The 19633-nt window shown below is 54.7% G+C and overlaps 3 protein-coding genes and 1 long non-coding RNA gene across 6 annotated transcripts; 2 read left to right on the top strand and 2 right to left on the bottom strand.

Annotated features, from left to right (window-relative positions):
- Positions 1-15: 15 nt before the first annotated feature.
- Positions 16-11053, bottom strand: BTK (Bruton tyrosine kinase). Of its 2 annotated transcripts, none has more exons than XM_019618033.2 (20): positions 10863-11053; positions 9869-9936; positions 8469-8651; positions 8262-8360; positions 8006-8071; positions 7403-7484; positions 5804-5932; positions 5626-5693; positions 4998-5179; positions 4794-4856; positions 4596-4650; positions 3839-3921; positions 3602-3729; positions 2870-2944; positions 2319-2490; positions 1831-2047; positions 1166-1230; positions 571-689; positions 306-463; positions 16-230 (listed from the first exon to the last, which is right to left on the bottom strand). In XM_019618033.2, the coding sequence occupies exons 3-20, from the start codon at positions 8607-8609 to the stop codon at positions 159-161; spliced, it is 1974 nt and encodes a 657-aa protein (XP_019473578.2). In that variant the 5' UTR covers positions 8610-8651; positions 9869-9936; positions 10863-11053; the 3' UTR covers positions 16-158. The 2 variants fall into 2 exon arrangements, with proteins under 2 accessions (XP_019473578.2, XP_085086509.1); XM_085230383.1 differs by having other exon boundaries at positions 8006-8068.
- On the top strand, positions 2488-8058 carry LOC146543764 (uncharacterized). The gene is made up of 2 exons (XR_014884929.1): positions 2488-2703; positions 7311-8058. It is a non-coding gene; the product is annotated as an uncharacterized LOC146543764 (long non-coding RNA).
- Positions 10109-13496, top strand: RPL36A (ribosomal protein L36a). The gene is made up of 6 exons (XM_085230952.1): positions 10109-10194; positions 11458-11560; positions 11854-11959; positions 12176-12243; positions 13029-13151; positions 13429-13496. Exons 1-6 carry the CDS (start codon positions 10109-10111, stop codon positions 13447-13449), a joined length of 507 nt encoding a protein of 168 aa, XP_085087078.1. The 3' UTR covers positions 13450-13496.
- A 174-nt stretch (positions 13497-13670) lies between these two features.
- GLA (galactosidase alpha) lies at positions 13671-19581 on the bottom strand. 2 transcript variants are annotated; one of them, XM_010715029.3, is made up of 7 exons: positions 19363-19579; positions 19056-19230; positions 18799-18976; positions 17022-17113; positions 15918-16079; positions 15116-15313; positions 13671-14909 (listed from the first exon to the last, which is right to left on the bottom strand). In XM_010715029.3, exons 1-7 carry the CDS (start codon positions 19521-19523, stop codon positions 14646-14648), a joined length of 1230 nt encoding a protein of 409 aa, XP_010713331.3. In that variant the 5' UTR covers positions 19524-19579; the 3' UTR covers positions 13671-14645. The 2 variants fall into 2 exon arrangements, with proteins under 2 accessions (XP_010713331.3, XP_085086511.1); XM_085230385.1 differs by lacking the exon at positions 15918-16079 and having other exon boundaries at positions 19363-19581.
- Between the last annotated feature and the right edge of the window lie 52 nt (positions 19582-19633).

Raw genomic sequence — 19633 nt, 5'->3', positions numbered from 1 at the left:
GTCGGCAGGCCCGGAGCTGTTAGGAGGGGTTTATTGCGGGGTTTTGCGGGGCTCCTCAGCCCGCGCTGTGCGCGCAGCGGCTGTCCAGGTGCTGTCCCGTTTCCCCGGCCCGCTAGTTCCAGCCACCGGCACCGGGAAGGGAGGGCGGCTCGGGGTGGTCACGGCTCTTCGTCTGTGATGTCCACGATGCTGCCCAGCAGCGCGGTGAAGGTGGGGCGCTCCTCGGCCTTCTGCGGGGCGAGAGGAAGGGCTGTGGGCGCCCGCACCGCGCCGTGCCCTCTGCCGGACCCACGGCGTGCACGTACCTCGTGCCAGCAGCTGTACATGATGGCGTAGACCCGCTCCGAGGCCTGCTGAGGCCGGTAGAGACGCAGGCCTTGGATGACGTGCTCTGTGGTCTCGCTGTTGTTAAACCTCTCGTAAGGCATCTTTCCCAGAGAGTAAACCTCCCACATCAGCACGCCTGTGGTAGGAAACGGCGGGGACGCATCATAGTGTCCCTGTGCAGTGGGCTGCTCACTGCTGTTGGGCCTCCTCCTGCCCCCTGAGTCATTAACCCTGTGCTCTTACCAAACGACCACACGTCAGATTTGCTGCTGAACTTGCTGTACAGGAGAACTTCAGGAGGAGACCACCGAACTGGAAACTTTGACCCCATGGAGCTTGTGTACTCATCATCCAGAACGTATCTGCAGCACATCAACAGATCAGGGCACCTGTCCTCCATTTCACTTCTCACTCGTCCATGCAACCAACAAAGCCCAAAAGGAATTCACAGCTTTCAGAATGATCAGAGTTTGCACTCTGCATGGGATTCAAAAGGCAAAAATGTCCCTTTGGAGACTAGTTTATGTTAGTCGAGATTGGGAATGAGTGAGGGTGACATAGCAAGAGGCTATGTCACTGGCTTGTGGAAAGAAGGCTGCAGCCAGGAGCCTGGAGGTGGGGGAAGAAGCAGCAAGAAGACAGGACAACAGGGATGAAGGATGTAGGAAAGGGATGATGGAAGGGTGAAGGAGGTTGAGCCAGACACATGAAAGACAGGAGAAGGCAGAGGAAAAGCAGAACTGGAGAACTGTGGGGGAGATAGACAAAAGTGCAGAAGAAACTGACAAAGGCAATAGGAAAATCGAGAAGGAAAGTGACACAGATGTGTCTACCAGACCTGGAAAGGCCAAAATCTGAGACTTTCACAATCCCTTGGTCATTCACCAAACAGTTGCGAGCAGCCTGTGGATGGAGAGATAGAGGCTGTCATTCCCATCTGCTCCTGCTCTCATCTCCCTGTACCATCTGCAACTTTGCCTCATCCACATCCATCTAATGCTTTGCCCCATTTTGTCTGGCACGGCAGGACCCTCTAGGCCTCCTGTTTATCCACGGAGGACAATTTCCCTGGTGTGATTTTGCCTTGACAAAGCAGCATGAGGAGGAGATCAAGTATGGCACCCAGCAGGACTGCATGCTGGCAATGCCAGCCAGAGGCCTGAAAAACCTCAGGCTCAGCTTTACGTGGGGATTTAAACTCCATGTCTGAGCTAGTGATGCTGCCTGTGTCGCCTGATGCAAAGATCTGCCCTAGCCAAAAATGCGTTCCTGTCCCCTAGAAAGCTGCCTAGTCCTTTCTGTTAACCCACTGCACAGCAGTGACTTCAGACATGCCATAGTGGGCATCCTGTCTATGCTCAAGTGGGCAGGGAAGCTTGCAGGGGTACTCTAAAGAAAAGGCTGTAGATTCCTCTCTTCACACCAATGAATTAGCTGGACCCTGTCTAGGACATGCTGTAGCTACAACTGAGCTGGAGAGGTGTCCTTTGGCCACATGCCTACCAGGTCTCGGTGCAGAAACTGCTTGGATTCCAGGTACTCCATAGCTTCACAGACATCTTTGCACATTTCCAGCAGCTCAGCAGGCTGGAACCGCCGCTGAGTTTCCCTCAGGAAGTTCAAGAGACAGCCGTTGGCCATGTACTCAGTGATGATGAAGATGGGACGCTGCTTTGTGCAGACCCCGTAGAGCTGCACCAGCTTCTCATGAGATAGGTTCCTGTGTTGGGGGCAAGAAGGGCATTTCTGAGCATTTGCAGAGACAAGCTGCAAAAGAAGTATTGCTGAATAAGGAGAGGGAGAAGTGAGCAGGGAAAAGTGCTCCTGGAATGGTCACTGGCAAAACCAGCACAAAGAGTACAGGCTCTTGAAGTGTGGATTCATTTTGCAATGCATGAAGCTGCCTGATGCTGTCCCTCCAAACCATCTGGGAGTGCAGGTATTCCTACAAGATATATGATGCACTGACCTGGAGGCTGCTCACCACTTACATCATGACTTTGGCTTCATCAATAAACTCGTCCTCCGACATGGAGCCCTCCCTGATCATCTTGATGGCAACGTTGTATTGGCCTCTCCATTTCCCATACTTCACCACGCCAAACTGTCCCGTCCCCAGTTCCTTCAGGAAGGTCAGATCCTTCGGGTCAATCTCCCACGACCCTAGGACAGACAGTGTGAGTGTGATGAGGGTGCAGGTGCCCTTCCTGCAGGATTCTCCCAGTCATCTGGTCTAGCTGGTCCAAAAAGAGCTCATAAGTATGCGCTGCCTGAAGGAATGTGCTGAAAGACCATAAGCATGCCTGAAAAACCATCACAGAAAAATCATGAAGTCCAGGACCTTTTCATCCAGGGGACAGACTTGCAAGTCTCTTGGTCAGTATTGTCCCAGAGAGCCAAGGAGTATTAGGAAGGGATTCCAGGGAACAATGTGGGCGCTGCTGTGGGGAAACTACCAGGAGCTCAGCCCCAAGGAGTTCCTGCAGATAGAGCACCCAGGCCCTGCAGCCAGGGAAACTTAAGGAACCCTGAGACAGCTTACCATAGCCCAGGCCAGCTGTGGAAGGGGCACTTTTCTGGTGTCGGGACACGGGATACTTCAATCTGGATATAAGCCCTGAAACACAAAAAGGTGCACTGCCACACCATGATGTTTCAGCAGGGAATACAGGCCTCCTGCCTTCAGCCCAAGAAAAGGAGGACACTGTGAAGTCAGTAAATCCTGGTGGCCCCACTCTGTCCCTATACTTTCTTTGAGCCTGTTACTTGCTTGGAACATTCTTGTTCCAGCTTTTCTTGGGCTGCATCCTCCTATCTCCATTCCATGTTTGAGAGATGCTTTTTATCATCTGCAAACCCACACTGCTGGGTAGGTTAAGAGGGACAGGTTCATATTTTACTTTTGTCCAGAACAGGATTGATTGAAATTGCATCAGTAAAAGAGAACAGTGTTTCTTTACAGCCTAGTGAGGGCTGTTGATGGGAGAACAAAGCATTATTGAAAGATGTGTGGTGGGTGCAGAGGGGTGTTTGATAGACGCTGTCCTGCAGGAATTCAGGGGAAGGGATGACCAGGGGGGTATGAAGTTCCTGGGGACTCAGCCATGCAGAGCAGAGGTGTGTTTTCCAGGCTGTTTTGCTCTGCTAAAGCTACCACTGGGCTGTCCCAGAGCAGGGAGGTGACTGTACTCCACCTGTGTGGAGCCCAGGTGCTACCAGGGGCATTAGGTTCAGGCTATGGCTGCAAGCTCTGCCTGCACCCATGAGCACTCACCGGCAGAGTTGTGCTGATGGTACGTGATGAGCTCTGGGATGGTGTTGAACAGGTGTTTTTCTGCCAGGTAATACTGATTCTGAGGGGTGCAGCATACAACGTAATGGCGAATCATCCCTTGGGGGTCTCTGGAGAGACAGTGCATGGGGTCAGCAGCTTGGGAAGGGCAAGCAGAGAGTGAGAGGTGCCTGGAGGAGCCCTCTGAGATAGCAGCAAGCTATTCTTAGATCCACTTACACAGCAGACTTGGCATAAACAGAGACAGTGTATTTCCCTGTCTTGCTGGTAGAGTCTCGGACAATGAAACCTCCTTCCTTACCCTAAAAAAAAAAAAAAGGGGGGGGGAGGGGAGGATAGGGGAAGATAGGATGGGGTATCTGTGAGGAAGTGAGCATAGCAGGCAAGAGGGACAATCACAGCATGACTGGAGAGGGTGTGGTGAATGAAAGGAGTCCTGCTTATGGCCCCTGCTTTGGGCACCTACTGACTTGCTTTCCGGGAGGAGGTCACAGTGGAGACAGTTCCTAGGGCTTTTGGGGTAACGCAGGCTGCAGGGTTCATTTGTTTGTCCCCTAGACAGTGCAGGCTAACTATACTGCTGGGCTGCAGTGCTGGGACCATGGGGCTCTCAGCTACCTAAGAAATTTCTGGTCTGGATCTAGCCAGCTCTATTCTCCTTGTCAGCTACAGAAGAAGGGGCAGTCTTGCATTGTTCCTAAACCTACTGGCCCTCAATATCCACTGCATTTAGAAATACATCGTTTAACTGAGAGACTGATTGACCCTGATGGAAATCAGGCCATGTGCTCCTCCCTCCCTTCTGGCTGTGAACACTGAAGGAGCTGTGGGTACTGGCCTGTTCTCTGGTGGCTTAGAGATGTGCCCAGCTTTCCCTTCCCAGTGCAAGCCAGGGCTGGCCCATCTAGATGTGAGGTGACAGCAGCCTGCAGAGGTCATGTGTGTAGAAGACCCAGACCTGGGAGTCAACACTAACCTCCTGCTTCAGGAGTTGTTCTGCTTGGCTCCGAGTGATATTCTTTGAGTACCACCTGGAACAGGGAGGGATGCAACCATCAGGGAGACCCCCGGGCCAGCCCTGTTCCAGTCCTGGCCTGATCCTGGCCCAGAACTGGATGTAAAAGGTCTCCAACCGAGCACAATTTGCCAGATCGCCACATTTTCTCCTACTCACTCATAAATCTCCAGGGAGTTGCTGGTTTCGGTGACATAGTTGCTGGGGATGTATCCTTCCCTTCTGCAGGAGAAAATAGTTTGAGAATCTGAGACCAGTTGGGATTCCCCAGTGTCAGGTGGGGGTCCCTGGGGCTGCCCCAGGAGCAGTGCTGGGATAGGACACAGCCTCAGGGTGAATGCCATGGATAGTGGGAGCTCTTACCCATTCTTGTCACGGGCTTTCCACCAGGGCAGGTGGCTTTCCTCCAGGATGAGGTACTCCTCACCCTTCTGCAGCTGCAGGTCCTGCACATTCATTGGCACGTAGTTGTACAGGGCCACCACCTTCTTCATTTCTCCTGCTGCACTGGGGGCTGGTTCAGGGGGCAGGGGCTTCATCACCATCTTCCTCATGGCAAGGGAGAATAAGGAACATGGTGAAGCTGGCAGACATGCTATTTCCTGGGCAAAGACCGTCCCCAAGCCTGGCCAGGTTAGCACAGCATTCCATCTCAGCTCCCACATATAATTCCAGCAAGAGATTGACCCAACCCCGTGCTTTTTATTGCACTATTTCCTCCTTGGAGGCTGTCTTCACCAAAGGTAAATTTCTTCCCTGAACTTTTGGTCTTTATCCCATATCAGGACAACTCTCTGTTCCCAGCTCCCCTGGGGAACTTCTAAGAGGTGAATCATTTGACATTCCCCCAGCTCTTTGGGCTCCATCCCCTGGTTCAAGCCCCCTTGAGCTCTACTTTGACATCCTCCTCTAGAGCCAAGCTCTGGTCTATAAAATTCTGCAGACTTTTCTTTCAACACTTTGGAGCAAACCCACGCTCACTGGTCCTTACCATGTCCTCCTCAGGCGTGGGGGGAAGAGGCTTCTTTGTTTTGCGATGTGACCGCCCAGCTTTTAAACCTTCCCAATACAAAAAACAAAGGTGAGAACAGATCCCTAGCTGCTGTGGGCAGGTGGGAGGTGATCACCAGAGCTGGCGACAGGCAAGGACAGGGTGCCCAGTGTCTTACTGCCATTCCTGCTCTCCAAGATCTTGCAGCCCATGGCATTCTTGGCTGTCTGGGAGCAGCACAGGTACTGGCCATCAATCCAGAAGCAGGGGTGGTACTTCTGCACCAGGTCGCTGTTGTATCGGATCACTGCGGCCAAGGAGGGGAGATGTGTGTTACCCCAAATGCAGATGATCAGCCCCAGTAAATAATTTCACTCCCTGCTCTGCCACTGATACACAGTTACATGGCCCTTCTGCTTGGGTTTCCTCCAGTTAGTTGCTCTGCCTCTCTGCCACAGCAACGCAAACCCTGTGCCACCAAGCTGCTAGCTAGACGAGGGCCAGCCCTTCCCTCTCAGATTTGATCAAAGCTCTTCAGCAGCTCTGCAAAGGGACACGAGCACATCTGGAGGGCCAGGTCCTGCTGCAACCAGTCCTCCTGCCAGCTGATGTATCCAGCATCCCCCAGGCTGTTGAGGTCCATGACTCACAGATCTTTTGAGCCTTTTTTTTTTTTTTTTTTCCCTCAGAAGTGCTGGACCTGGCTTTCCTGCAGGCAGGGCAGGATGCTGCTACCATCCCCTGCCTGCTTAGCAACCTTCCTTGCTGGGGGGTTGCTCCCTCTTCAAGCAGGCACCAACCAACTTCCTGCTGCTCATCCCCAAGCCGTGGGACACTTGGAAGTGCCTAAATGCCACCTCAGCATGATGATGGCCCACACTCTCTCCACTGCCTGCAGAGCCCTGTCTCTCCAGGAAGCAGGATGTGGGCATCCCAGCAGCAAACAGCCAGCATTTTCTCTCTCTCTTTCCCTGCAGATTCTGCAGTGGCTTCCACTGCCACCACACCATCCTCCTGGAGTGGGGAAGTGGGGCTGGGGCTGGCAGCCAGGCAGAGCAGCAGGGCTCTTGTAAGATAACTGACTTCCTCGTTATCAGCCCGCTCTGCTTCCTCCTCACTCAGGCAAACTTCCCTGAGTCAATTTGAGCAGCTAATCTAACCCCACCAGCACAAAGCCACAGAAATATACACACACAGACACACAGGCAGCTCCATCAGATTTTGGCTGACCACAAACAGCCCAGCCTCTCTGTGCAGTATTGCAGCAAGACGTTCCCAGCTCGAGGAGAGAGCAGCTCCACAGCAAAGCATCAGCTCAGCAGCATCACATGGAGCTTGAGATGAGCTGGGAGATGCTCCTGGGCTCCTAATATGCTTTTTGTCCTCATTTCCTTCCTAATGCAATGGGGGCTCTACCCTCCCCTTGTGTACTGGTGGAGCTCTGTGGCCACATCTGCCATTTCCTCCAGCTCTCAGTGACTTCTGAAGTTGCTTGAACTGCTTTGGAGCAGGTATGTGGGATGGCAAGATGCCTCAGACGATGCTGTAGGAATCAGTAGGAGGTGAGTGCCCCTCTCCCCAGGCTTGTGCCAGCACAGGGACGGTACAAATGATGCAAGCAGGGGAATAGCCCTTATGACTTCGCTCGTCATGGGAGCACTTTCTGATAGAGCTCTCTTCCGCAGATATGGGATATCGTAACCACGAGGCAGCGAGCCCCCGGAAACCCAGTGCTCTGAGTCACGCCGCACACGCAGCTGGGTGCCCCATAACTCACCGCTCTTCAGCTGATGGATCCAGCGTTTGCGCAGCTCCTCTGTCGGGGAGAAGACATAGAGGGGCCCCTCGTCGTACACCACCTGTAGACAGTGTGCTCAGCACAGGGCCGTGGCTCGTGAGGGGAAATAGGAGAGCAGAGGCTTGCAGCCAGCCAGAGCAGTCAGTGCGGAGTCGTGCCGCTGTGTGCTGGCCCCGTGGTGCTCATGGAACCGTGACAGAGATGTTATAAATAAGCCCCTTCCCCTGAGACTTTCCACTTCCTTGTCTGACTTTCATTGTGCTGGGGGCCATGCTGGGTACCAGTGAGTGTGAGCAACTGGGTTGAGTGAGCAAATAGCATCCATCCCTCCAGTACTGGCCAGGGGGCTGAAAACTACAGGACAAAGCTCAGAGCCGGCATCCACCTCCTTTTCCAGAGCTGCCCGATTCCTCACTGCCCGTGAAGGCTCACCAGCCTGCCCCACACAGCAGCAGGGTGTCCCCAAAATGATGCTGTGCTTGTTCTCACGTCTCCCTGCTCTTCTCACCCCTGCTGCAATGCCAGCTCCTGCCCTGCAGCCAGATGGAGCAGAAAGGTGAAGTGAGTATGATAAGAACTCACCTGAAAGGGGTAGGGGAACCGCTCAATGATGGAGATCTGCTCCATGTTGTAATCCTCCCCTTTCTTCTGGAAGAGAGAGGGAGAGATGGACACTGACATCCTGCAGCTCAGCTGTGGGACTCACAGCCCTTGCCTCTCCGGCCCCATGCTCTGTGTTAGGCTGGCCATCAGTATAGTTTGGGCTGTGTGCACAGAGCCCCGAGCCAGACAGCGCTGCCCCAGCAACAGCACAGGGGGCAGCAGCAGGGACGCTCACCGGGACCTGCCGCTCAGGGGGAGGGTTGTTTTCGGGTACCACCGTCTCCACGCAGGTGATCTTCTCAATGTCCACCGACCCTTTCTTGCTGCCTCGGCGCTGCAAGAGACGAGATTAGTTTGAATGATCCCCAAAGTGGGGACCTGGGGAAACCCTCATCCCATGCTTTGTGCTGGTGAGAGACCGCCAGCAGCCCCACAGACTCACCCCGCGCTCAAAGTCGTACTCATAGTAGGACAGCTTGCTCTCTGTCAGCAGGAACAGGCGCTTCTTGAAGTTGAGGGGAGATGTTTTCTTCTTCTGCTGCGAGCGCTTCAAGAAGATGCTCTCCAGGATGATGCTGGCCATGTCAGCCACCCCAGCTGCCGCCTCGCCGTGCTCACGGGGTTGCTGGGTGCAGGGTGACAATGACACTGCTCTTGCTCAGCCCAACACCTGCCTGCAGCCAGACCTCACGCACATACAGGGTGTTTATGGGGTGACCTCTCCCTGTTGCTTCCCTCTTGAGATGCCATGATGAGGACCAAGCTGCCAGCCTACGGGCTCCAGCTTCAGTTGGGTGCTGGTGGCTAGATGGGAGGGAGCTGAGGAGGCTGTGAGAAACGCCGCCTCGGGGAGGAGCACAGAGGCCAAGCTGTGACACCCAGCACTCTCCCTCCTCCTCTCAGCACTGCTGTGTTTGTGTGGGCTGTTTCCTCCCACTGAGCTGCTTGGGCTCTGCCTTGCACAAGGGACAGCTGTGGGGGGCAGGTCCACAAAAAAACAGGGGTCAGTCCTGGCCCTAAATGCCTGCAGTGCTGTGCTGCCAAGAGCAAAGAGCTCTAGAGCCATCCTTCCCCCCCTCTGCCCAGGGAGCCTGCAAGAGCACACAGACAATGCTAAACTCCCTTCTCCATGTGAGCCGAGCTCAAAGCATTTCCTTTAGCCAGCACATAGAAGTGCTTAAATCCTCCTGCAGCCCCCATCAGCACAGCTCCTGGCCCTCTCCAGGAATGGGTCTGGATGTCTGTAGCACCCTATGGCTGAAGGTGTGAGCTGCTCCCATGGAGGGCTGTGAGCAACCAGCTCCTGGTCCCACTGCTGAGCCGCACAGAGCCACTACTGATCCATGCCCCCAGTACCTTCTCTGTGCCTTCTACCCCTTCACCTCAAGTTTGTTCTCTTTTCCCTGGAAAAGTGAGGTCCCTGCTACACATCTGTGCAGCCCACCTGCTCACTGCAGGGACTACAAGGGGACCAGAGGTTCCTACATGGCTCTGTCCACTGTGCTTCTCCCATGGCATGCCCAGCAGGGGGGCAGGAACAGGGTGTCCCTCCCATCTTCTCCAATGTCCAGACCCTCACCACAGACCTTGTGGCAGCAAACCAGCCCTGCGTGCCTGCAATGGGGCTCTCCCACCCCAGGGCTCCCCCTGTCCTCCACTGTGGGTCCCATTGCTTAGGGTTCTTTGGGTGGTTTAAAAGTAAAAACAACTTAAAAATAATGGGTTATCTGAAGAACCACTAGTCTCTGGCTGATCCAGGGATGAGGGCTGAGAGAACTGGGGACAGGGCAGGTGGCTGCGGTGACCACTGACCCACAGGCCATGGGATGCAGGGAGCCTTACCTTGTGTTGCAGCAACTGTGTCACCCCCAGCAGTGATGGGCAGAATGGACAGGTCCTTGCTGTGTCCTCTGGCATGGTGACACCAGGGAGGAAAGGATGGTGAGTGTCGCAGAAGGATGCTCTGATCCAGCACAGTGCAGTCACCCTGTCCCCAGCGCAGCCTCCCCATCTCTGACCCAGCACATTCCTCCCCAGTTGCCCCTCTCTGCCAGGTGTGTAGTAGGGACAAGGAAGGGATCGATGCGTGCAGGGCCACCAGACCCCATCGCTGTGCTGGTGGCTGCCCGGCAGTACTCACCTCCCCAGTCAGCCATCGCTGCCTCACTGTAACAGCAGAGGTGGCGAGAGGGTGAGCAGAGGCGTCCCCCCTAGATAATGTGACTTCCTGCCACTGTCACACCTCGGACAGGAGTGCTTTGACGTGGCCACTGTGCTCAGTGCCACCAGAACTACACCCTGTTGGGGTGTTGAAGAAGGGAGGGGAGCTGCAGCAGGCAACCCTGCACAATGGCTGGACAGGAGCAGGGATTCAGTGTGGAAAGGCACTCCCAGTACCTTCACCCCCTGCTCCAGTGCACTCCAGCACTCACAGATCACCCCCACTCCGTGCTCCGTGCAGCCTCAGTGCCACCAGCACCCAGCCAGCACCCTGACAGGTGGTTCCAGCACACTCCTAGCACCCACAAACCCCCCTATTCTGGCATAGCCCCACAGCCCTCAGCTCTGATACACCCAGGGCCCTGCGCCCCACATCCTCGTGGCAGCAGGATGGATGCCGCCAGCTCAGAGTGCATCCGGGCCTCATGGCCCAAATGGGGCTGCTTGTCGTGGCACACCACAGCTGCCCAGCACCTGGGATACCTCCCCCATCCTCAGCACCGCCCTGGGGCACACAGCAGAGGTGTGAGACAGTGAGCCCTCGTGTTGCCCACGTCACATCTCTTTCTGCCACACGACCCTGGGCTGCAGCCCACCCTGGGTGCCCCACACTCACCGAGCCCTCCCGGCCGCCCCAGATGGACACTGCTGTGCTGTGCTGTGCCTGCTGCCCCACGCCTGCCCCGAGCGGCCCAGCACCGCGAGTCGGGGCGGCTGTGGGGACGCAGCGCAGGGACGGCGCTGGGGTCTGCCGTGCAGGGAGGAAGAATGGGGCCGGCCAACCCCACCCTTTCAGTTCCCCTTTTCTGAGTTTCTGACTCAAAGCAGCAGCTGCGTTTCCTCCTGGAGATGGCCGGGGCCACCTCCACACTGCTACCTTCACAGTGCCACCAGCAGGCCCGGGTGTGGGGACACGGCAGCAGGGACACAGGGCAGGACGAGGGGTTGGGGAGAAGGGCTGGAGTGTGAGAACCAGGCCTGGGGCTGGGAGCTGGGCTGTGGGGTGGGCAGTGGGTGGTGTGTGTGAAGGGCAGGAGGGCTTCTCCTGCACCCCGTGTCCCTGCACCCCCGTGTCCCTGTGTATCCCTACTCAGCCCCGTGTCTCTGTGCACCCACATCCCCCACTACGCCCAGCAAATCCCATGCCCCACAGCCCCCAATCTCCTCTCTCCCATCCTTCCCCTCCCCGCATTCCCCCTCCCTCCCGCCAGAAGGGGGCGCTGCGCTCCCAGCTCTCCTTCCTCTCTATGGTCCTCTCGCGTCTCCTTCCGCTTCCGGGTCGCTCTTTCTCTTCGGCTCACCAGCGGCAAGATGGTGAGCGCTGGCGGTGGGGGGTTGCGGATTCGCCTTTATCCGCCTCCATCCGTCTCCGCGGCTGCTCGTTCCGCCCGCCCGAGGCTCTGAGCGATGCGGGGGGCTGCTCGGGGAGCGGTTGGACCGGGTCTGGGCGGCGGCAGAGGCCATAAGCGCGGGGCGATGGCGCGGGGCCTGTCCTGGGGGGAGGGACGGGACGGCCGGGCGGGACGGCAGCACCCAGCAGCACCGGGACGGGGTTGGCGTCTGTGCGGCTTCTGGCTGTACTGATCGGCTTCTCCCTGATCCTCCAGGTGAACGTCCCGAAAACCCGCCGGACCTACTGCAAGAAGTGCGGCAAGCACCAGCCCCATAAAGTCACCCAGTACAAGAAGGGCAAGGACTCTCTCCATGCCCAAGGTGAGGGCGGAGATGCGGTGGGCGGGGGGGCAGGGCGCAGGGGAAGGCGGGCGGTGCTGACGGGGTGCTTTTAGGCTCAGCACACGGCTGTGGTGGGAGCGGGGATTTCATCTGATCAGTTGTGCAGCTGGAGGTGTGCAGGTGGTTGGTAGGAATGCCAGCTGTTCTTCTAGCATATCTGAGCTACTGCCTCAATGTAGTCGTTTCTTCCTGCAGGGAAAAGGCGCTACACAAGGAAGCAGAGTGGCTATGGCGGCCAGACGAAGCCTATTTTCCGTAAGAAGGTGAGTGCTGCTCCCAGAAGGAGGGCTTGAAACCTTCCATGTATCCTGCTGAAGAGGGACACTTCTGCCTCCTCAGCTGTGGTGTGTCGGACCATACTGTGGCAGCTCCGTGCAGGTGGAGCTGTCTCAGAACACAGTTTCCATCCCAGGCTGCTCCTTGTTCCTCATTAGATCACCGCTTTTTTATGATGGAGTGATGCAGCATGTTTTTACAGAGATGCTTCTGCATGGATCCTGATGTTTTAAGAGAACACAGTTTTAATGGATATAATGCTTTTAATGAAAGAAATTCTTGAAGCAGCAGTAGAAAGAGTGGTGTGTTATGTTACATGTGCTGCTGTCTGTCTTCCTCCCCAATTTATGGAGTGCCTGGAACTGTAGTCATATAGCATGCTTTCCTTCTGTGCCCCCACCTACCTTCTGCTAAGGGATGGGTGCTGGTATCTGTGCTATTACAGCAGGGAAGCAAAACCTGACAGCCATTTGCTGGAGCAGCTTTCCTCCACTGTTACTGACCTCTGCAGGAGACCAACCCTGCCTCAGTAAATCCTTTTGCCAGTGATCTTTATAAACACGAGTAGGCAAAGGAGCAGACCCACTCTTTACTGGTCTTTAAGATACTTTTTTGTGTTGAATAGAGCAAGTCAGCTGCGTTTAGTCTCTTATTATGTTTTGAGAACAAGCTGATGAATCTTCTAAGGGTAGAGATAACGAGCTTTTCCTGAGAGCAGCAATTCATCTGCTTTTGGACACTGTTCACTCATGCACTGCTCCTCCCTTCCCAGGCCAAGACCACAAAGAAGATTGTGCTGAGACTGGAGTGTGTGGAGCCCAACTGCAGGTCCAAGAGGATGCTGGCAATTAAGAGGTGCAAGCACTTTGAACTGGGAGGAGACAAGAAGAGAAAGGTATGTGTGTGTACCAAGACTGGCTGATGATGGAAAAATCACCTGGGTGGGTATGAGCACAGCTGTGGCTTTGGGGGAAGTACTGCCAGCAGCACAGGCTGAGCACTCCCTAAGTGCTGAGTGAGGCTCTGTATCAGGGGGAGGATTGTCAGCAACATACAACAGCCTGCCTGGAGTGGCTGCAGAAGGGACAGACGGCAGGCTGTGTGCTGCCAGGGTTGGGAGAGGGCGAGATTCAGTGGTGAATAAACTCACACTCATCTTTTCCTTCTTATAGGGCCAGGTGATACAGTTCTAAGCTGCATCCTACTCGTTTTTGGACCATATTAAAGTATTTGGAAGTGATCTGTTACTTGGTTTTCTGTATTCTGTGCTGCTGGTGGGGTGAGACGTGCAAGTACATTAACCCAACATTCCTTGCAAAGGCTTTGTAACTCGATAGGCAGTGTTTCTTCAAAACCTCTTGCAAGCTATGATCTACCTTGCTCCAAGAGGTGTGTAATATATGTAGAATACAGGTGCATCAAATCCACTTTACTGAGTACACTGGTAATCATCATGGTTTTTACAAGAACAGCGACCTGTTTTCCAAAACCTGATTTAATTTTAGCTACCATGCTTGGTACTCTTGTACAGGTAGCCCTGCTTAGGAACACTTCAGTTGGAGTTGTAAACACAAACATTAGAACAAATCAAGGCATCCAGATTGTGCAGTAGCCTGGAAACAGTGGTTAAGTGTCTGTATCCTGCACCAGAAGGACCTTTAAGCTAAAGGCTGCTGCCACCAGGGGAAAGCAAGCAGTTATTTCTGGAAGGGAGCTCACTAAGGAAGGATTCCCTAGTGGCCCCACGAAGGGTGGTGTGGGGAACTGTCATCTAAGGGAACAGCCAGTGATGAGAGGAAGACTTGAGAGTAAGGAAAAAGCGCCAAAGCTCAGCTTGGAGACATCATACTTGATCACTTTAAGCAGATGGCTGCTAAGAAATCAATTGCTAAGAAGTGCTGTGATTTAGACCAATCCCTGAGTTCAGAAGGTGGAAGGAGGTGACCATTCTCAGGATGGTGTTGAGTTTTTTTTCAGCAGGAACAGCTTTTCACAGTTGTGAACTAAGTGTCCACAAGCGCGCGCTCCAGCCTGCCAAAGCACACAGCAAAGCAGCTGGGCTGTGCTGCCCTTTTGTGCCTGAAATGCTGAAGAGCTGTAGAACACTCCATGCACCTCCTACAATATCTTTGGTAGTAGTGGCAATGAGTTGTTGCCCTGCTGGGGGCCTTGTGAACCCTTTGGGAAAGGAGAGTTGGGCGAGATGCCAGAGAAAGGGTAACAGGAGAGAAGCAGCACCCCTTTTTCTGCTACCTCATGGTAATAAGTCGTGGGCATTTGTTAAAGTAGGCAGAAGGTTCAGCATCCACGGAGCAGCTCTCGAGTAGTGAATGCTTTAGGACAAAAAGTGCAGAACATGAGGCTTACCAAAAAAAAAGAATCACACCTCCTATAGTGGCACTACTTTCAACAGCACAGTGCCTGTTGGGTTCACTTCTACACTCAGGGAGGAGACCCAGTTGTAAACCCCCCAGTCCCTGCTGGTTGGCAGGATCTGCTGGATGCAGCACGCTGGGTTGCAGGCCAGCCCATTGCCGAGGAAGGTGAGGGAGAAGGTGAAGTTCTGGGGTCCCCCGATTTCCTGCTGGTTTAGGACCGCCACAGCATAGGCTCTGTCAGCTAGGGGCCGTTCCCACAGCTCGAAGTTCTTGTCCTGCCAAGAAGAAAATAAGCCACGGGTCGTGTTAGGGGAGGCAGAACCAGTTGTCTTTGTGCCTGCGTGCCTAAGCAGGCTTCAGGAACAAGAGTGTTCACTGGGTTCCCAAACCCTGGGCACTGTCACAGATCTCCAGTGCCTGCTTTCTGAGGAAGCCTGCAGCCCCTGTTCCAGAGCACACCCCCAGCCAGGTCCTGCTGTACCTTAGTGATGCGATAGCCCTGCTGGCCCAGCGGATCCTGGTTGATGGCGATCACCTCCTTGTTCTGGAGCAGCCACTTGGCCTCTGGTTTCATGTGCCGCAGGTCATTGGACATGAAGAGCGGCGCCGCCATGATCGCCCACATCGCCATCTGAGTCACTGCCTGGTCCCAGCTCAGCCCAAAGTTCCCAATCACCAACTGTGACAGGAAAAGAAAAATGCCTTGTAACGCTGCTTGCCAAGGAGAAACTGGGCCAGCAAGCTGAGTGCTGGGAAGTGGCAGGATGCTAAGGGTGGTGCCCTGTTTGGGGACCAGTTAGATAGGCTGAGCTCTAGGAACAAGACCAGCTGGCTGCAGAAGACCAGCATGGCAATTCAGCATGAAGTAAAGAAGGATCCTTACCTGGCAAAGCAGTATTCAAGAGTCTGCTCCTAGATGCAGCTATTCATTCCTTGCTAGTACCCAGCTTGGCACCCAAGGTTCTTTTTCCCTCTGATAGGAGTTAGCACATCTGAGACTTTCTCTGATTCATATCTGTGTTTGTTAGGGACTGGCACTGCTTGTAGAGGCTGCAGTACAGTGACAGTGCTTCTCCTTCTGCACCCAACCGCTGTGTGCTCTGAATGCTGTTCTGCTGCTCTTTTCCATTTAGGGATCCCTCTCATCAAGTGCTTAATCCTAGGACTCCATCAGATCCTTTCCCCCGGTGTTTCTCCTCCCAGTCTCTCCCTCCCCATCCCTCTCAGCCTACAGCTAAGGAAAGAATTTTCTCCTGCTGCTGGATGGGTGTTGCTCTACTTGCCATGTCAGGGTCATTCCAGCCCCCTGGCCCAGCTATCTTCACAATGCTGTCCTGGTGAAGTGCTGTCCACTCCACAATACTCTTGATGCTGTTCCAAGAATCATAGACATCATAAAAGTTCCTCCAGTGATTGCAATACTGTTTGATCTCCGTGTAATTGGGCTGCCAAAACAATGAGTGTGATTAGCCAGAGAGCCTGACTGTACAAGATCGAGACTGTACACAAGGCTAGCCTGCATCAGGGATATTCTGGGGGAGAACTGTTAGCTGACAATGGATAGTATTCTATCTGAATGATGCTGGCTCCCTAGGATGCCTTGTACCCAACAATTCTAGTCAGCCACATTCCAGACAGCACCATCCCAATTGTTTCCCTTGGGAGAACAGTTGCAGCCACCTAGCTCTGTTAGAAAATCTCTACAAGTGCTATTTTACCAAAGGTGGGATGGGACCAGTGGGATTAAACTGTGTCATCCTATTACTGTTACAGTAATTACTATTGCAGTAATCACTGCTGTTTCTTGGGCTTACACCCTTTGGTGACTAATGCATCTATCTCTCTGGGAGGGAATGACCACATCCTGTCCTGGAGCATGGGGGAAGGCAGCTATGGGTGGAGAGCAACATGTCACTCACAGACCCCGTCCAGCAAAAAAACCCACATGTAAACAACACAGAGCATTCCTGTTAAATAGGCTGCCCTAAAACTCTCATTCCTGGTCCCTCAAGGTGGCTGTTAGGCTGAGCAGAGCATCCAGGAGGAACAGCAGCAAGCTGCCTGCTGGCTGCGTCTGCATCGCCAACATCTTGATGCTCAGCTCCCTGAAGAGGGAAAGCAGATGGATGCTGCTGGTCTTGAGCAAGCTCCAGCTGGGCTGTGCTTCCAGCAACTTGTGCAGGTGTGCTGCAGAATCCTACTTCTTTTCAGCAGAGTAGCGTCTTGCCTCAGGTACACCTCAAGGCTGTAGAGGAAAAGTGGTTTTCCTCCACCTTGCAGTCTTGTTCTCTGTCAGACCAGAGAGCAGCAAATTCCTTGGGAGGCTGCTATGAAGTGCTAATGCTTTTCTGTTCTTCCCACTGTGAGCCCTAAGAAGTGCTCCCTACCTGCTGCACGGGCCTCAGGTAGAAAGGCCATTCACAGGAGTACACGATGGGTCTGCCAGTCTTGTTCAGGGCCAGAGACATGTTCCTGTAACCTAAAAGAAGAGAGGTTACCCCATCTCCTTGCTCAAGGAAAGGAACTAAACCAGTGCCACAGGTTCAGGTTTCAGCTTGACTCTTTTAAAAAAATCAAGGCTGAACATATTCTCATGACTCAAATAATAAAGGGAGGAGAGAGGAGCTTGTAGTGGCAGCCAGGCTTCTGCCTCCAAGGAGAGGTGAGCTGCTTCATGGCTTTGCTATTTGTCCCAAGCAGAGGTGCTGCTCTGAGACTGCTGACCTCTACATTACCCACTACCCTGGTTTCAGCTGGGATAGAGGACACAGATGCAACCCTAGGAACAGGCTGCAGCTTTGCTGTGTGGTGTATTTTTGCTCTAGAATCATAGAATCTTTTGAATTGGACCCTTCGAGGTCACTGAGACCAACTCCCTACATTGAACAGACACCCACAGCTCCATCAGGTGTTCAGAGCCTCGCCCAGCCTGACCTTGAATGTCTCCAAGGACAGAGCACCCACCACCTCTCTGAGCAGCCTGAATACAAGTTGCAAACGCAAGTTGGTATCTTACCAAGCAACTGGGTACAGCACCAGTGGTTAACATTGTGGGAACATGTCTTTATGATGCATTTGTGCCAAATGGACTGAGCAGGAATAAAAAAGGCACTAGCTTTGTCCTGTCCTTGTCCTCGGACAGCCCTGCTAAGTCCCTTCCAATCAGCAGAGAGGGAATGAAGCGTTTGCTCTCTCTCCTGGAACTGCTTCAGTACCACTGGACTGCACCTGGGTTATCCATCTGATCCAGCCAGCTTCCAGCTCAGCTGTCGCCTGCGGTGCTGAGCTGTGCTCCAGGCCCCAACAGCCAGCACACGTTGGACCAACTGGCGTGGAGCTGACTGTCACTTGGACAGGTTTTCTCTGCCAGACAGCCAGGATAGAGTGCAGGATTCCTGCTGCCAAACATTGTGCCAGCAGGGAGAGCCCAGCCAACAGAAAACCAACTTCAGAGCCACATTGTTCTTCCTGCAAATCTGCACCTGGGGCACTGGGGTGTGCAGTGCTTGGAGAGAGTCTGCAGCCAGGAGTTCTGAGCACAGCACTGAGCTCTCTAGTGCTGACCCACCAGCCTGTGCATAACAACTACGGAAACAGCATTCGTAAGGGCACATTTAGAAGTGAAAATCCCAGTAGGTTTGTTGTGCCAGAATTCCCTTCTATTTTTTTTTCTGCTAAAAGCCCTGATAACTGCCCTTCCTACTGCAGATACAAGCTGTTCTAGCTCAGAGCTGGTCCATTATGGCACAGCTTCACCAAAGGGATCGAGTGTCAAGCATGCGAAATGCTTCATGCTCTGCAATGAAAGCACTCCAGAAGTGCAAAGCCTTCGTGGTGCTAAGAGCTGACACGGCAGTCTGCAGACAGCCCCCAGAGAACGCAGACAGTACTTCTGTGCTCAGCACGATGCAGTCTCTGGTGGGAGAAAGCTGCTTTTTCAAGCTACGCCTGAAAGCTCCGGGAGTCAGAACAGCCAAAAACCACTTGGGCCAGCAATACGCGCTGCCCTGGAGAGAGAGCAGCCTTGCACTTGGGAACACTGTGTGTAAGCAAATCCCTCAAATGAGTACAGTCAGGGAAAAGCATTTCTCTGGAGCCCACCCTTGGCTGGGGATTGCTGACACCCGCAGAACAGCCCCAGCCGTGCCCCACCTGCTCACATACCTTCTGCCAGCAGCCCCAGCGAGTCGGCGTTGCAGCCATCAAACTTCAGCAAGTCCACACCCCAGGAGGCGAAGGTCTGTGCGTCCAACTCGTAGTGCCCATAGCTGCCGGGGAAGCCGGCACACGTCCTGTTCCCCACATCACCGTAGATCCCCAGCTTCAACCCTTTGGAATGGACCTGAGCTCAGCGGGCAGAGGAGAGGCGTTGAGTCACGCGGTTCCCGCACAGCCCCCTCCCCCCTGCTCCCCGCACTCACGTAGTCCGCCAGTGCGCGGATACCGCCGGGGAAGCGCCGGGGGTCCGCCCGCAGCCGGCCTCGTTCGTCCCGCGTTGGCGCCATCCAGCAGTCGTCGATGCAGACGAACTCGTAGCCCGCTTCCTTCCAGCCCTCCGCGACCATCACGTCGGCCATCTCGGTGAACAGCCGCTCGCTGGGTCCGGGGAGCAACGCGGGGGGGACGCTGCAGCTCGGGCCGCAGCCCGGCAACGCCCCGCTCCCGGCACCGGGACCCCGGCTCCCCCTACCCCATTCCATTCCATTCCATCCCATCCCATCCCGGTACCTGACGCAGCTGTCCGGCTCAGCAGCGCAGTCGGTGCCGCAGAGGAAGCGCTCCCAGTGCAGCCAGCCCATGGGCGGCGTCCGCGCCACACCGTTATCCAATGCCACAACCGCCGCCGCCGCCACAGCGGCCACCAAGGCCCAGCGCGCCGCCGCCGCCATGACACCCACCGGCTGCAGTGTCACGTGAGGCGGGAGATCGGTCACGTGGCGGGGCGGTCACGTGGCGGGGCGATCACGTGCCCTTGCGCAGGCGGTTCCGTCGTAGAGTC

This window comes from Meleagris gallopavo, chromosome 9 (genome assembly GCF_905368555.1).
Source record: "Meleagris gallopavo chromosome 9, MGAL_WU_HG_1.1, whole genome shotgun sequence".
Lineage (NCBI taxonomy): Eukaryota > Metazoa > Chordata > Aves > Galliformes > Phasianidae > Meleagris > Meleagris gallopavo.
Note: the sequence above shows the minus strand (reverse complement) of the source record. Positions and strands in the feature narration are given on the sequence as shown.

What these genes read in the sequence shown, in the direction of transcription:
- BTK (XM_019618033.2), bottom strand. Translation starts at nt 8,609, where the DNA reads ATGGCCAGCATCATCCTGGAGAGCATCTTCTTGAAGCGCTCGCAGCAG. An exon ending in GTTTATGCCAAGTCTGCTGT is followed by an intron (nt 3,730 to 3,838) that starts GTAAGTGGATCT and finishes CTGTCTCTCCAG; the next exon opens with AGACCCCCAAGGGATGATTC. An exon ending in ATCTGACGTGTGGTCGTTTG is followed by an intron (nt 464 to 570) that starts GTAAGAGCACAG and finishes TTCCTACCACAG; the next exon opens with GCGTGCTGATGTGGGAGGTT.
- RPL36A (XM_085230952.1), top strand. Translation starts at nt 10,109, where the DNA reads ATGCGTGCAGGGCCACCAGACCCCATCGCTGTGCTGGTGGCTGCCCGG. An exon ending in GGCTCACCAGCGGCAAGATG is followed by an intron (nt 11,561 to 11,853) that starts GTGAGCGCTGGC and finishes CTGATCCTCCAG; the next exon opens with GTGAACGTCCCGAAAACCCG. An exon ending in AGCCTATTTTCCGTAAGAAG is followed by an intron (nt 12,244 to 13,028) that starts GTGAGTGCTGCT and finishes CTCCCTTCCCAG; the next exon opens with GCCAAGACCACAAAGAAGAT.
- GLA (XM_010715029.3), bottom strand. Translation starts at nt 19,523, where the DNA reads ATGGCGGCGGCGGCGCGCTGGGCCTTGGTGGCCGCTGTGGCGGCGGCG. An exon ending in TCCGCGCACTGGCGGACTAC is followed by an intron (nt 18,977 to 19,055) that starts GTGAGTGCGGGG and finishes CGCTGAGCTCAG; the next exon opens with GTCCATTCCAAAGGGTTGAA. An exon ending in AGGGCTATCGCATCACTAAG is followed by an intron (nt 14,910 to 15,115) that starts GTACAGCAGGAC and finishes TCTTCTTGGCAG; the next exon opens with GACAAGAACTTCGAGCTGTG.